The sequence below is a fragment of the Musca autumnalis genome, unplaced genomic scaffold (assembly GCF_047663935.1).
Source record: "Musca autumnalis isolate F117 unplaced genomic scaffold, ASM4766393v1 scaffold_3, whole genome shotgun sequence".
In the NCBI taxonomy this organism is placed as follows: Eukaryota; Metazoa; Arthropoda; class Insecta; order Diptera; family Muscidae; genus Musca; species Musca autumnalis.
This window is the reverse complement of record NW_027411866.1, coordinates 107,372,128-107,389,171: the sequence shown is the minus strand read 5'-3', so window position 1 is coordinate 107,389,171 and position 17,044 is coordinate 107,372,128. Positions and strand designations below refer to the sequence as shown.

The following is a 17,044-nucleotide window of genomic DNA, read 5'->3' as shown; positions in this document are numbered from 1 at the left end:
ATTAAAAATAAAACGTTTATCTCTCTATGATACAAAAATAAAATTAAACTTTGTTTGATAAATGTGGAAAAAAACAAATTTTTACCGGAGTCGGAGTCGAGCTTTTTCACGACTCCAACTCCAGTAAAACTTGCTAGACTCCGACTCCGAAACCCTGGCCCTAGGGTATTAATTGTCCAATTAGATTTTTATACATACATTCCATCATGGGTCGCTTTGCCACATTTTTTCAAAACGATTCCCCAACCAATCAACATCAAATTTTCAACGGTTGCAAAATACCCTTCAGTAATGTTGGCGATATTTTCTGAGTATCTCAGCCATGTAAAACTTCTCTACAAGTGGTGTCTTAGGACACGCCGTTCAATGAGCGAATATGAATCGGGGTACACTCTTTCATTTATATAAGAGAAGTCTCTTCTGGGATGTTTGTGAAACAATTATTATATTATTATTTAAGCTTGGTGTGATACGGTGCCAAAATCCACAAAGTTATTTTTTACTATAAGTTTATTTGTTCCGTAAAGAAATTTTGATTTGTGGAAAGCTAATTCACAGGGGTAGTGGTGTAGGGTATCATATGGTCGGCCCCGTCCGACTGTATCCTTGGCTTACTTGTTTTCTTTTACTTTCACGCAATCCAATTTCCCAGATTGTATTTCCAGCAATATTACTTTGGTTCGAGTTTCTAAGCTTTTCTTTCATTTCTACAGGAAAACATCCAACGTCCATTCTTGGTGTTCTCACTTGAGATTGTATAAAAAACCAGCTTGAGTCAGACTTTGATTTGAACCCATGTCCTTGAAAAACAATTTAAGGTGGAGAAGTTTTGTGACCAAATGCCAAAAATCCGGAGGTACCATTATATGGAGCTATACCAAAACACAGGCCGATATAGCCCATCTTCGAACTTGACCGGATAACATCAAACTAACTCTCGATTTGGTCACGCATTGCAATATTTTACCCAGACACAGATCAGGTTTGAATATGGACTACCTTCTGGTACCTTCCACATACAATTTCACATAGCAATTTCTTGCAGGTAGATCAACTTCTAAAATTAGTGGTCTTGTTCAACCCACCATATGTTATTAAAATACCGCTCTTAGGTATTTTAATAATATTAAATACATTTTACATACTGATTTATTACTCTGATTGTAAAGAAAATATTATTGTTAACGATTATTGGCAGTAACATGTGATTAGTAAGGTATTTAGAGTACTTAGTAAATAGAAAACCTATTTCAGAAAAAAATTTATTGTAGCACTCAATATTGGTTATTTTCACATGTGTGAACTTTGTTTACGCTAGAAATATATACTTAGAATACGGAACAAATATAACATAAAAGTGTTTGTACTTATCTATTTCTATTTATTCTTGCACTGCTTTCATACGAGTATGAATACGACATTCAAATACACACTACTCATTTAAATGTTATTTTCCAATATGCTTTCAAAGAATAAGTAAAGCGAAGAAGCATACATTTATTTCAGTCATTAATTTTTTTTTCATTGAAATTGTACAAAGAGGAATAGCTGCAATTACTTTCTCAATGGGAAGTATGATTGACATATGTATGTATGTACAATTTGCAGCACAATTTTGTTCTCCCTTTTTTTATAAAAGCGAATTGTACAACAATATTTCTATAAAAGAATTTCATTTCATTAGTTCATCATTTTGAAGCTTAAATGTTGTTCTTTTGTATATTTTATTAACCAACATGAAGAAGACAATTTGCCGAGTTTGCGAAAACATACATACAAAGGCTTTCAACAAGGATGTTTGGTTGTTAAAAAATGAAAAAATACTAAATATGATATAAGAAATTTTAAATAGAAAGTTGTGAATCTTGCAATAGCAATGAAAATTTGTTTATAATTTTGGATCAAAAATTCTTCTATTAATTCATATTTGTGAACTTGTCATAAGTTTTAGGCAATATTGATATTTCCGCAGGCCATTATTCTCAAGAAGAACTATAACGTAGTGGGCCGGGGTAGCCACAAAAAAAAATTAAGAAAACTCGAAATCCAAGATATTTTTCAACGTATTGTTTAAAAATTGCTTGCGATACTATCGCAATATCTGTCTTGATCCTGAATGGTCATCTCGGAAGTAGAATAGCGCGGTCAGCCCAATTTTTCGCAATTGTATAATTATAGATAATATCCTTATTTTAGTAAGCGTACTACAAAAACGCTGGCTTCAATAAGTGGGAAAGCGCGATCAAACCCACATTTTGAAATATAGTACAATCTCGATAATGTAAAATGTGGCTTGACCGAAATTAAAATAAAAAAAAATTATTGATAAATCAGGCAAAATTTAATTTCAAAGATGGTTAAATAAGATGGTTAAAGAACGTCTAAAAATTTAGCTTTGGTCACTAAAACGACGGGCCAGCACATCAGTGTATCTACAATCTATCTAAATAACACTGTACAACAAAAAAAATAATTACAAGATAATTCGACCAGATTATGAAAAAGGACCGAAAAAACGAAGACACGTGCATCGGCGTTTTGAAAGTTTACGTCCGGAAGTGAGCTAAATAGGCGTGACAAGTTCCGCCCATTTCTACAGGTTTTGAAATATTCGACATAAGATTCCTTGGAATCCTTGCATTTTAGGTATAAACTGTCTTTGGCAATATTAGTAACAACAATGCGGGGTATCTTTTTATGAAAAAAATTAACCCTCATGCGAGTCACTAAAGGGGCCTTTTTAAAAAACGTTTAAAATATCCTTTAAAATGTGATCGTATCAGATCAAAATATTCTACAAATAGTTTTGTCATAACATTTTACTATAAGTCCCCGAAAACACCAAAACTCTAAATTGTACCTAAACGCCAGGAATCTGCCAAAAGTAAAATCACGTTTTAGGGTTAATGTTGTACTTTATCTGAGTTTATTAAGTTTTGTCCCACAAAACTTCATTCTAGATAGAAGACGTCAAAGACAAAAATAATCTCCATCAAATTTCAATATAAGTCGCCGAATAAATGAAATATGTATTTGTCCTAGAACAAACTAGATATCTGAGTAAAATACTTTTTTAAGAAAATGACGTTACAAAATTAGATATTATAGGTAGAAATTATTTGTTACACTTTTAGACTCTTAATTAAAATTTATTCAATACTGAGCCAAAATCTCCTAAAATACCTCACTTTTTGGGGGTTGTATCAAAAGAAGAAATGTTCCAAATCAAATTTCATTATGAGTCTCTGAACAAAATAAATTTGAAGCTATAATATTTAACATCCCCAGAAGCTTTCGCTTTTTATATATTATTTAGGACCATATTCTACCGTTTTTATTCACATTTTCGTTATCTGCGGTCACAAAATATATTTTATTGATGTTTTTTTATTATAAATTCTTTCAGAAGATTATGTGTGAATATATCTAACATACGAGTCCTAACATCCATGGTTTTGGCATGGTTCTAAATACTATAATGATGGCAGCTACTCCTACTCTGACAAAATTGACTGAGGATTACAAGGAATCTGATGTCGAATATTTCAAAACCTGTAGAAATGGGCGGAACTTGCCACGCATATTTAGGTTACTTCCCGACATAAACATTCAAAACGCAGGTACACGTGACTACTTTTTTTCGGTCCTCTTTCATAATCTGTGCGCGGTTTCTTGTAATTTTAAAAAAAAGTTCGATTTTGTTGTACAGTGTAATCGTCGGGCACCGTTACTATTAAAGGCTAAACGATGTGCATACATTGTTATTGTGCTGGACCGAATTTTATAAAATTTTGTGTGTAGGTTCAATCAATAGGTGTTAGAATATCGAAATAAGGAGGGGGCGGGGGCCTCCACCACATCGGTTGAATGAATCGGCACTTTGTTAACAAGAAGTAAAAACGGTGCACAGTGGTTCAGAAATCGATTTTCCAGGCCAAAACCATCATTTTTTATTGTCACCGATTTTTAATTTCTATGTGGCATAAGATAGTAAACATATTGAAACTAAGGAAAGCAAAAAATTAGATCAAAATATTGGATGGTGTAGGCGTAGCGTGCTTCTAAAGAAAAAAATGTTTCCCAATTTTGAAAAAATACGTAATTTTTGCAAATTTCTGGAGAAAGAAACAGCTATTTCTCAGAAACTGTAACAAACATGGTGTTAATTGTGTTTTGTTTGGTAGGTAGGATTGTTGACCTTAAGAGATGGTTTAACAAATTACCGTAGCGTTTACACGAAGTGAGCTATTTTATTTTTCCTCAGGTACTAAATTTTGGTGAAATTCCAAGTTTAGTGGACTAGAACTTTTAAGGAGACTTATCTCATATCAATGAGTGAATGTATCCCGATTCATATTCGCTCAATGATATGGGACCTACAGTTTATCGCCAAGTTCGAACGGCGTGCCCTAAGACACCACCTGTAGAGAAGTTTTATATGGCTGAAATACTCAGAAAATGTCGCAAGCCTTACTGAAGGATATTTTCCACGGTTGAAAATTTGATTTTGCCTGGATGGGGAATCGTTTTGCAAAAAGGTGGCAGAGCGACCTATGCTGCAATGTATATATAAAAATCCAATTGGACAATTAAAAGGTTAGGGCACCATGTAATTTGCAATATGTAAAAACTGGGAATAGGAAAATGTGGTTCTCTACACAAAACACATTATATATTAAGCAGTAGGCCCGTTACCAAGCAGACACGTCATTGCAATTTGCAACAGGGGGAAGATCAGTAGTTCTATTTCCATATGTAGTCTACTTTGCCGGCATATGCCCTCTAGGAAATAAAATATAGACCAACAATATTTTTTTGTATTTTTCATACAAAAGTAATGGTCCATTTCACCCGTTAAATAATATCAGATCATCATCCAAAATTGTAAGCATCTTCTTCTACCTAAACTTTCACCTCGTGCAAAATTTCTTGATTATTGAGCTATAATTGCGAACTCTAGCGTGATTATGATAACACTACAAACAAATAACTGGGTATATTAGGCTGTTATCTTATCATGTACACCAACACAGTTGAATTCAATAGAAAGGTCAAGCGTTCCTCTTCCAAGTATAGCTTACTTGCCCGGAATGTCTCTTCCAGGAAAAAAGATATAAGCTGTATTTTAAAAATGTTCACAATTTTCACATTAAAGTTGTGGTCCATTTAACCCTCTAAATATTATCTGATCGCGATCTCAAATTGCAAGTTTCTTCTTTGTCATATACTCTTACCTTATTTAAAATTTCGAGGCGATCGGACTATTATTGCGACCTACAGAGCAGCTACAAAATCGCATAAAAATTATGTTTTTGGTCCATTTCATCCGCTAAATATTTCACGATCATCTCCAATTAAAATAGCATTCTATTCTGATGTGAAACCGACTTCCATATCAAATTTCCATAATTGCGGCCTGGAGTTTGATTACAATTTATAATGGACAAACGGACACACGGACGGACGGACACACATTTCAAAATCGCTTTATCTCGCCGAGTAATATAAGCTTCTGGGTCAAATTAGAAATCTATATGTTAAATATTGCGATTTCAACAGACAGACGGGCATCGTGATATCGACTTATTTTTATGCAGGTCAAGAATATATACACGAACTAACTGTAATTTGATATTGTGAAATGTGTGACAAGTGTGTTCTTAGGGGCCATCGAACTAGCTGTAATTTGACATTTAAGGTTCAATACGACTACACCAAAAATTGTCAACATAGGTTTATGTTTAGGTGTAGCCCCCATATAAAGGTACCTCCATATTTTCGGATATTTCAGATTCCCTGCAGCCACGAAACTTCTCCACCAAAAATTGTCAACATAGGCCAATGTTTTGGAATATCCCCCATATAACGCTACCTTCCCATTTTCGGTATTTTGATGCGTTTGCCTACATTTTTTGACTGAACTACCCGTAGTTTGATAGTTGATGTTCGCTACTGTTATTGTTTTTGTGTGTAGTCATGCACTTTTTCTTACTTATTTTACTAATACTTTAACGAGCTAAATAAGCATGGCTGAGCGATTTTGCGAATTTGATTACACGATTCAATAAAATACTCTCCTCTTTAGAAATTCCATAATACATTCCTTTATCATTGCTAAATTATTACTCCTTAATGTAATGAATTTTGTATTATTTCTACTTTGTGTGTAAATTTATTAGCATTCTGCAGCAATGACGACATACATACGAGTATACTTACATGCATGAAAACAGCTTTATTACGTGTCCGCATGCATATGTTTTTGATTATTTTCCATTTATTTCATGCTGATGATGATGATGACGATGAAGCTACTGCTGTTTGGGGTTTTTCATAATTTCCTTTTTCTGTCAAAATGAGAAACGTATTTTCTTTCTGAATGAGGATGTCTGTCGGAAAACAAAAATTCTTCAAAAATTACAAACGTATATATGTATGTGTTGTTATAGAGCCCACAACCGCATATACATAAATACACATATACTACATGTGCAAAAAAATGAATTGCCATACTTTATGTATGGGTTTGAATGGCATAACTGATAAGCATTTATATGCATGATCATATGTATGTATGAATGTAGCTTGTAGCATTTTTTGGTACAAACACCCCTACACAAAAAGAGAACATCTTTAAACCAAATTATAATATAAAATAAACTTCCATTTAGAAAAGCTGATATACATATGTCAGGAGTCCTAATAACTTTTGAAAAGTTTTATAATTGCTAAGGGTATATGTATAGCGACATATGTTCGTTCTGGTTAAAGTGGGGTTTAATTTATACATATACGTATATTTTTTTAATTTGAATTAAGAGAGCATTTTTGACAAATAATTGAAGTGGAGAATATGACCAAAAAAGTAACTTGGTTTGCTTGTTTGTTTTTTCGTTTTAACAAATAAAAGTTTTAATTACTGTCTGTTATTTTGTATTAAATAAACAGAAATTAAATTAACTTTGAACACGACTTTTTGTGGAAAGTTAAGTTGTTGCTTGTTTTCTTATTTTACGGTCTAACTCGTTAATGGGGAAAATTTTACCTTTGTAGCTCATTGAAATTTGAATGGTGCTATTTCATGTCCTAACCGAAAAGACTATCACACGAGACTCTGCGAAAATATATATTTTGCATGGGTTTTAAACCAGACTTAGTAGTTCCATTGGAGTTTATCCACTTTTTCTGATTTGTAGCGAGAACGAATGAACTTTTGCCTACTAATAACTTAAATACCGTTTATTTCATTTAAGTCTTTGTTTGAAAAAATACTACGAAATGAAAAAAAAAGATTCTTAAAAAATTATTTCCCACAGCACGAATGAATGACCGTTTGGATATTATTATTGACAAAAATAACTTTTATTCCATTTAAATATTGAAAAAGGTCTCGCACCACAATTTTATGGGGAAATATTTTGTGACCACGGATACATAACTAAGGTAAACAAGTAAGAACGGCGTTAAGCTCAACCGGGACGAATTTGTTATACCCTCGACCATGAGTTGTATTGAAGTAAAATGGAACAATTAATTTCCTTTTGTTTATGAAAAGGATTAAATACCAAATTTCAGCAATTTCAGTAAACCAATGCGGCTAACCTTCAACATACCGAAATTCGCGAGGTACCGTTCTATGAGGGCTATATCAAAACGTCGATTAATAGCTACAAATTTCTGGCGGAAAACTTTTAGACTCAATCCAGACTTAATTCCGAATTTCCGATATTTCGGTAAGATAATATGGCTAAAATCTTCAAAATGCCGAAAATCAAGAGGTACGCTTCTATGAAGGATAAGGGAAGATGTGGAACTTTCCTTATAAATCTCTTCGGAAATATTCTATAACCCCATGGAAGATTAAAAACAAATTTTTATTTGTCGGTGGGATATTGACGTCACAACCCTCAGAATTACGCAAAATAAGGAGGTACCACTCTTGGGGGCTATATCGAAGCAAGGATCTATACCGAAGAATTTCAGTCGGAAAGGCTTTTACATACAACATTGTCTAAATCCCAAATTTCAGCCATTTCGGTGGGTTGTGGCCACAACCTTCAAAATGCCGCTAATCGGGAGCTACCGTTCTACCCGTCTGGGGGAAAGTTTTATACCATCAACGAAGACTAAATACCAAATTTCATTTCGGTTGGTTATTGTGGCCACAAACTTCAAAATTCCGAAAATCGGTAGGTACCGTTCTATGGGGGCTATATGAAAGCCTGGACCTATGCCGACAAATTTCATATGGAACGTTTAATACCCCAAAGGAAGACCAAATACCAAATTTCAGTCATTTCGATGGGCTATTGTAGCCACAAGCTCCCGAAAATCGGGAGGTACCGTTCTATGGGGGCTATATCCTTTATATCGGGCTATATCAAAGTGAGTACCATGTTGAAAATTTTTGGTGGAGATGTTTTGTGGCCATTGGGAACATCAATCATTAAGTTGCATGTAATTCGGTCAAAAACTGTAGCTAAAATCTTCAAAATACCGAAAATCGGGGGTACCGTTATATGGGGGCTATACCAAAAGTTGGACCTATGTTAACAATTGTTGGTGGCGAAGTTTTGTGGCCATTGGGAACATCAAATGTTAAATTACAGGTAATTATGTCACGAAATGTAGCTAAAATCCACAAAATACCGAAATTCGGGAGGTGCCGTTATATGGGGGCTATACCAAAACATGGGCCTATGTTGACAGTTTTTGGTGGAAATTTTTTTGTGATCACTAGGAAACTCAACTGTCAAATTACATGTAGTTGGTTCAAAAATTGTAGCTAAAATCCTCCAAATACCGAAAATCGGGACGTACTGTTCTATGGAGGCGATACCAAAACATTGGCAGATCTTCGAACTTGACATGCCTATGTGAAAAGGATAATCGGGAGCAAAAATATAGCGCACTAGCTCAATATTTGTGGGCGCTAGAGTGATTACAACAAAGGGACATTTTTATATCGAATCAGAGTATTATCACGATTTATAACATATATATATATATATATATAATTGTTCCACAAACATCCCATAAGGGACAAGGGAGACTTCTCTCATATCAATGAGTGCACCCCGATTCATATTAGCTCAATGATATGGGACCTAGAGTTTATCGCCGAGTCCGAACGGCGTGTCTAAGACATATATATATATAGGGTCGAAAATGATTATTTCAATGCGATACAGGTGGAGGGTATAAAACTCAAATTTATATGGAAAAGTATGCGTTTACGTGTTTTTCCCATGGCTTATCATGCGCATAGGATTTCGTTTAGAAGCAGTTTGCAGGAACAGAAAATAATTTTTTCCCACTTCAGAAGCGAAAGAAACCTATCGGTTGACATACATGTTAAATGGAAATAGTTATAATGAAAATGTTCATTTAAATTTTTCACAAACAAGAATATAGCCAGAGTTCTATTAAAAATTAACTTTTCTTTTTTCATTTTCAGATATGGAATCGAAAAATATTTGGATATTTGCAATTGTTTATTCAGCAATACAACATTTTGCTTCATCTTCAACACCCTGTAAGTTTGACACTGAAACCTGCAGATATGCTGTACATGAATAATTTCTTTTGTTAATTGGTTGGCATTCACATTAATACAACATTTTCTTTTATGTTTGTGTGTGTGTGAATGTTTCTTCTAGTAAAACGCCCTCGTGCCGGAGATCCGTTTGATACATTTCCGAAGAATTTTTGGCAAGAATTTTCATCGCCCTTTACCGACACACCCGAAGATGAAGAACTTGAAGTAACGGAAACAACAACCCATGAACCATTTCCATTTTTTGCCGATCCCTATACCACCGTTAATGTAAGCACGCAATTGGGTGCAAGAGTATACCTGCATTGTCGAGTTAATGATTTACAAGGAAAGACAGTAAGTGAATGTTAAATATTTCAATTCATTCTCCTTTTTAATTTCTTGGTTCACGGTAGAAATTTGACTGGCAAATTACAGAATTGTTTTTTTTTTTCTTTTTTTTTTTGTAAATTCGAAGAATTTATTTTACCTTTCGGAAAAGAAATGTTAAGTTCATGTTATTATATTTAGAAAGTAAATAGCTATGCATATGTACATATGTATGTACATCAATAAAGAAATATAATATAAAAATAACAAGATTGGCTTGTGAAAGAGGAACGAAGGAGACACGTGTATCGGCTAGGAATACATAAAGTCGATTATTAGTCGTAAAATGCCTAACAGTTGTAATGGGAATCCTGTATGATCGACTTTTGAAAGGCGACTATTAGTCGTAGTTGGCAATTGGATGTGCTAAAAGCGCATAACCGACACACCCCTAGAAATTGCATTGGAGAAACGAAGTCGACATTTTTATATATGTACATTAGGGTTATGACTTTTTACAAACTTGTATCCGTGCATCATATTTTGATGAAGAACTTCATTATAAGGTGATTCGACTAAAAAGCTCATTTGACATTTTTTGTACGAGATTTTTTGACAAAATTTTGAAGTCACTATAGGCAGATATGGTTAGATGGGGCGGCTAGGCCGATTTTCTCGCAAAATACAAGTGCTAGAATAAATCCGTTAAAGGCAAAATTGTGAGTTTAATGAAGATCTATAATTTCCCAAAAGTTGACAGTTGTGTCATAGGTATGATAGCGGACGCACGCGGTTTTGTGTTTTCAGGGTATTGGGAAAATAACTGTGGTAGGTATTTTTGTAATATCTTCTTTACCTCTTGTGATATCAAAAACACATTTTATACCGCTAGAAGACAACTACTGAAGAATATAAATCCCAATAATTCGCATGAAAAAAGCAATTGCAAATGTCAATATATTAATATTATAAAATATGTAAGGGGTGGGCGCCTACGCAATGATAGGGGCGTGGTGGGTTAATGTTAGCAATTTGTCATGTTTAACTTAAATTCTTTATACCATATAATGTGAAGTTAAAATCAAATAGTATCCTAAACGTATCTTGTTTTAGTTATATTAAGATTTTTGTACCTAAATTTAAGGTACCTACTTCAATTAACTGCTACAATCGGTTACTTTTTCTGAATTTTAAAATCATTTTTGATTATTCAATAGGAAACATGTTCCTTTTTTGCATAATGTTGATCTTTAAGGAAGAAGTATGGTCAATTACAGTTTTAGAGTCCGTTGGAGAATGTTCAATATCGATGGCGAAGCTGCCCCATGGGTCGGGAAGCTTCGCCACTTTTTAGACATTTTGTAAATTTTCAAAAATAATATTAAACAAAAAAATTATAACCATTTATATATCAAAACTATAACCAAAATGGCATACCATTTTGTTATACACTCCACCCTAATATGGACGGTACAATTAAATTTGTCATTCCGTTTGTAACACATCGAAATATTCATCGGAGACCCAATAAAGTATATATATATATATATATATATATATATATATATATATATATATCTCATATATAAAAGGCAATGTGTGTATGTTAGTATGTTTGTTTGTTTGTATGTTTGTATGTTTGTATGTTCCGAATAGACTCAAAAACGGCTGAATAGATTTTCTTGAAAATTTCAGATAATGTACTGGGAACACCGGTGGTGAAAATAGGCTATATATTTTTTTGAATGGTCGTCGCGGAAGTGAAATATCGCGGTCATCCCAAATTATTCAAAAATGTATTATTTCAGATAATATACCTAATTTTAGTAAGCGTGACTACAAAACCGCTAAAACACTGGCTTCAATATGTGGGATAACGCGGTCAACGCCATATTTTGGAATACAGTAAAATCCCGATGACTTGAGATGTCACTATATAGAAATTCCGAAAAATCGATTGGGAAATCTTATGAAATTTTGTATGTGGAGTTTTTAGGTCTGAGAATGGGTCGTAATCTATTGTTTTACCCCGCTAAGTGTAGTGACCGGTGGTCCTCCCCACAATTTTTTTAAGAAAACCGCGAAATTCAAGATACTTTTTAATATATTGTTTACAAATTGTTTGCAATGCTATGGTAATTACAGTCTTGACCCTGAATGGTCGTCGCGGAAGTGAAAATCGCGGTCATCCCAAAATTTTCAAAAATGTATTATTTCAATTAATTAGAACTGTCGTAAGCTGTTTTTATAGTGACCGGTTGTCCTCCCCCACAATGTTTTTAAGAAAATCTGAAATCTTTGATATTTTTGAACGTATTGTTTACAGATTGTTTTCCTTGAATGATCGCGGTCATCACAAAGTTTTCAAAAATGTATTATTTCAATTAATATACATAATTTTAGTAAGCGTGACACAAAAATGATATAAACACTAGCTTGAACAAGTGGGATAGCGCGGTCTTGAGCTATTTTAATACGGCTAAGAGTAGTGACCGGAGGTTCTCCTTCAAATATTTTTTTTAATCTGAAGTCCATTATATTTTTGAACGTATTGTTTACAGATTGTTTGCAATACTACTGTAATTACTGTCTTGACCCTGAATGGTCTTCGCGGAAGTGAAATATCACGAAAAGTGAAATATCGCAGTCATCACAAAATTTGCAAACATTTATTATTTCAGATAATATACATAATTTTGTAAGCATGCCTAAAAAACGCTATAAACGCTGAACACTAAACAATAAGTGGAACAGCGCGATCAACTCCACATTTTGGAATACAGTAAAATCCGGATAACTTGAGATGTCACAAGATCGAAATTCCAGAAAGATCCATTGGAAATCAGACAAAGTTATTGATATACAATACAATATCATCATTGGAATCAGGATACCGCGATCGTGTTCGATTTTTGAAAATATTATAATTACGGATAAAATCTCAAAATGTGGGAAGTGAAACTTCATGAGCATTGATTTCAGTCCTTGGAATAGCTAGCTAAAGATACATTTTTTAAATACAGCAAAATCTCGATAATAACAACTACAATTTATAGAAGTAATTTTTTTTATGAATTGCATAAATGTTGCCATACATATCCCGAAGGAACATACATTTCGCTGAGGGGTATTTTACCATTGCATATAGAGCGCGAAGAAAAAAAGCGTTACGTTCGATCGGCCTGAATGAGGTTAAATCCACCAAAAATAGCGAAAATCAGGCGCCACCGTTCTATGGGAGCTATATCAAAACGAGGACGTATACTGAACAGAGGCTATATCTCTGAACTATCAAAAATCGGGAGGTACTGTTATATGGGAGCTATATCAAAACCTGAACCTATTACTGTTACATACCGAGCGCAAATAAAAAGGCGTGTCTTTCGGTCGATACGAATATTTATGCCCTCCTCTTTAAAATATATTAAAACCAGATTTCAGCCATTTCGGTCTTATAATGATGTTAAATCCTCAAAAATAGCGAAAATCAGCCGGTACCGTTCTATACCAACAATTCTTTGCAGTAATAATTACGACCCCAACCGAGACCAACAATCCAATATATAGCAATGTCAATTGACGTGCACCGACGTGGGTCACAAAGTGCTTTAAACTGTCGATTTATGGTGAAGGGTATAATAAAAGAGATTTTATATCTTAAATTTGGGGGATACCATTATATGGAATTTATGTCAAAACATTGATCTAGAGGGATGCCTAATTATGGGTGTATCAATACTGGATAGATAACTAAAGTTTACACGGAGAACCCAAACAACGGGCCAGCAACGCGGACCGGGTCAGCTAGTATATATATATATATATATATATATATATATATATATATATATATATATATATATATATATATATATATATATTCTTGATCAGGGTAAAAATCTAAGCCGATATAACGAAGTCCGTCTGTACGTCTGTCCGTCCGTCCATCTGTTGAAATCAAGATACAGCTCGCAATTTTTAAGACAGAGCTTTGTAATTTGGTATAGAAGTTTCTATTACTCCTAGGATGTTTGGTATTGCAATTGGCTATATCGGTCCACGTTTTGATATAGCCCCCACAGAACGGTACCACCCGATTTTCGGTATTTTGAAGGTTTAAGCTTCAATATTACACCGAAATAGTGTAAAACTTTCCCCCAACATTTTGTTGGTATGGGTCCACGCCTTCATATAGCCCCCATAGTACGCTACCTCCCGATTTTCGGTATTTGAAGGTTATGGCCACAATAATCCATTGAAATGGCTGAAACTTGGTCTTTAGTCTTCGTTGGGGGTATAAAACTTTCCTCCCAGAAATTTGTTGGTACAGGTCCACGCCTAAATACAGCCCCCATAGAACCGTATCACCTGATTTTCAGTATTTTGAAGGTTTAAGAATTATTATCACACCGAAATGGCTGAAATTTGGTACATAGCCTTCCCCCAGAATTTTGTTGGTATGGATCCACGCCTTCATATAGCCCCCAAAGAACAGTACCTCCCGATTTCCGGCATTTTGAAGGTTGTGGCTTCAATATTCCGGGTTACGTAGGGGATGGAAGATCCCAAGGAACGGTCCTGACCGGCTTTAACATGGCAAAGCCCAGGATTTATCTTGGTCCCTCTTTCATCTCACCTGATGTCACCTGGGGTGCTGCCTTTAACACCCGTTAAAGGTAGTGAGCTAACATGTGCCGCGCGTTCACCCATAAGAAAGTTAAAAACTTGAATTTGGGCGTCGCGTTAGTAACCCTCCCCTAGAAAAAACAGCCTACTATGAAAAATCAAAAGAAAAGAAAAACAACCCCCTCTAAAGTTGACGAACCCCGCAAACGTTTTAGGGACCATGATCTGAGATGATAGAGATGGTGCAATTCACGCATTGGCAGATGTACTTGAAAAGTACAAGGCCGACATTACTGCCATACAGGAAATACGTCACAACAACACCTAAAGGTGACGCACTGTATTATAGCTGCCATGACACAAAGCATGTGTTTGGTTGCGGATTTGTTATTGTTCGGAGATTAAAACATCTTGTCTCCAGCTTCACCCCAGTTAATGAAAGACTCGCTGCAATTCGAATAAAAGCCAAATTCTTCAACATCAGCTTTATTTGCGCTCATGCTCCCACTGAAGAAAAGGACGAACAGACCAAAGATATATTTTACGAGCGCTTAGAAGAAACATATGACCGTTGCCCTGCCCATGACATTAAAATCATTCTAGGCGATTTTAATGCCAAAATTAGAAAGGAGAATATCTTTGGCCCAACAGTCGGGAAATTCAGTCTCCACAGTGAAATATCTGACAATGGTATGAGGCTGATAGACTTTGCAGCTGCAAGAAACATGGTAGTTAGCAGTACCAGATTTAAGCATCTCGATATTCATAAGGGCACCTGGCTGTCTCCAGATCAAAGAACAAATAATCAAATTGATCATGTTGTGATAAATGGAAGACATTCATCGATCGAATAGACGAACAGCCATATGTTACTTGCTTATGCCGACGACATTGACATCATGGGTCGATCGGTAAAGGAAGTAACTGACACCTTTGCAAAAGTCGAAAGTTGATGGTGTCGAAGCGCAATGCGTCAATAGAGATCGGGCCAACTGTTGACGTTGGTACCTAAAATTTTGAGGCAGTAAAGGACTTCGTCTACCTCGGCACCGCCGTAAACACAGAAGAATAATGTTGGCCAACAGATGCTACTTCGGTCTGAGTAAGCAGTTTAGGAATAAAGACACATCTCGTCAAACAAAAACAACGCTTTACAAAACAATGATACTACCCGTGCTGATGTATGGTTCCGAAGCTTGGGTATTTGCGCAAGCAGACAAGGCAGTGCTTGGTGCGTTTGAGAGAAAAATTCTTCGAAAGATCTATGGGCCAATCTGCGTTGGCGGTGATTATCGACGTCGTATGAACCACGATCTCTATCTGCTATACAACGACATCGGTATAGATAAACGTATCGAGATGCAGCGATTGCGTTGGCTAGGCCATATTATAAGAATGAGCGATGATGAACCCGCTAAAAAGTCGTATAAATACGGACCGCTTGGCGGTGCACGCAGAATTGGCAGGCCAAGGAATATATGGCGCAAACAAGTGGATGAAGAGATGAAAAGGCGCGGTATTCCAGAGTGCGAAGCAACAAATAGAGAGAAATGGAGAACTTTTGCTTAGTTCGGCCTATGGAAAAAATGTTCTGTAATGAGCCAGCTAAGTAAGTAAGTAAGGCCTCAATATTCCTCCGAAATTGCTGAAATTTACAATTTAGTCCTCATTTGAGGTATAAAACTTTTCGGTATAGGTCTACGCCTTTATATAGCCCCCATAAAACGGTACCTCTTACGGTACTTCTTACTTGTTTTTCACTAAATTTATCATCATTTCAATACATATATTGGAAATGTTGGCAATCCTCTCATATTCCATTTCCAAAAAAAATAAAATAAATTTTTATTTTTTTATAAAAACGCTAATTATTTTATTTTTAGAAAAATGTTCGCACAAATTTTCCATATTTGTATACAGATTTCTGTGAAGCTGTGTAGACTACATTCACGACACACAGTTCTACAATCATATACATGGTTTTTATACTCTCCACCATAGTATGGAGGGTATATTAAGTTTGTTTTTCTGTTTGTAACACATCGAACTAATCATTTGCGACCATATAAAGTATATATATTCTTGATCAGTATAAAATTCTAAGACGATCTAGCCATGTCCGTCTGTTGTAATCACTCTAGCGTTCGCAATATTTGAGCTAGAGCGCTATATTTTTGCACCAGAGTGTCTTTTTTCCATAGGCAGGTCAAGCTCGAAGATGGGCTATATCGGACCACTTTTTGGTATAGCCCCCATATAACGATACCTGTAATTTGACAGTTGAGGTTCCTAGTAATCACAAAATATCTCCACAGAAAACTGTCAACATAGATCCATGTTTTGGTATAGCCCCCATATAGCGGTATCTCCCGATTTTTCGGTATTGTGGGGATTTTAGCTACATTTTTTGACCAAACTAACTGTAATTTCACGTTTGGGGTACCCAGTGGTCACAAAACATCTCCACCAAACACTGTCAACAGAGGACCACTTTTTGGCGTAGCCCTCATATAACGGTACCTTCCGATTTTCGGTATTTTGATGATTTTGGCA

At 35.1% G+C, this 17,044-nt stretch overlaps 1 protein-coding gene across 1 annotated transcript in view; it reads left to right on the top strand.

The window, feature by feature from the left end:
- Positions 1-17,044, top strand: part of dpr14 (defective proboscis extension response 14) — a 404,735-nt gene that overhangs the window by 176,694 nt on the left and 210,997 nt on the right. Inside the window, exons 3-4 of the mRNA XM_073979194.1 lie at positions 9,458-9,535; positions 9,660-9,892. Coding sequence (XP_073835295.1) covers positions 9,460-9,535; positions 9,660-9,892 — 309 coding nt within the window. The 5' untranslated portion in view covers positions 9,458-9,459. The remainder of the gene's footprint in view (positions 1-9,457; positions 9,536-9,659; positions 9,893-17,044) is intronic.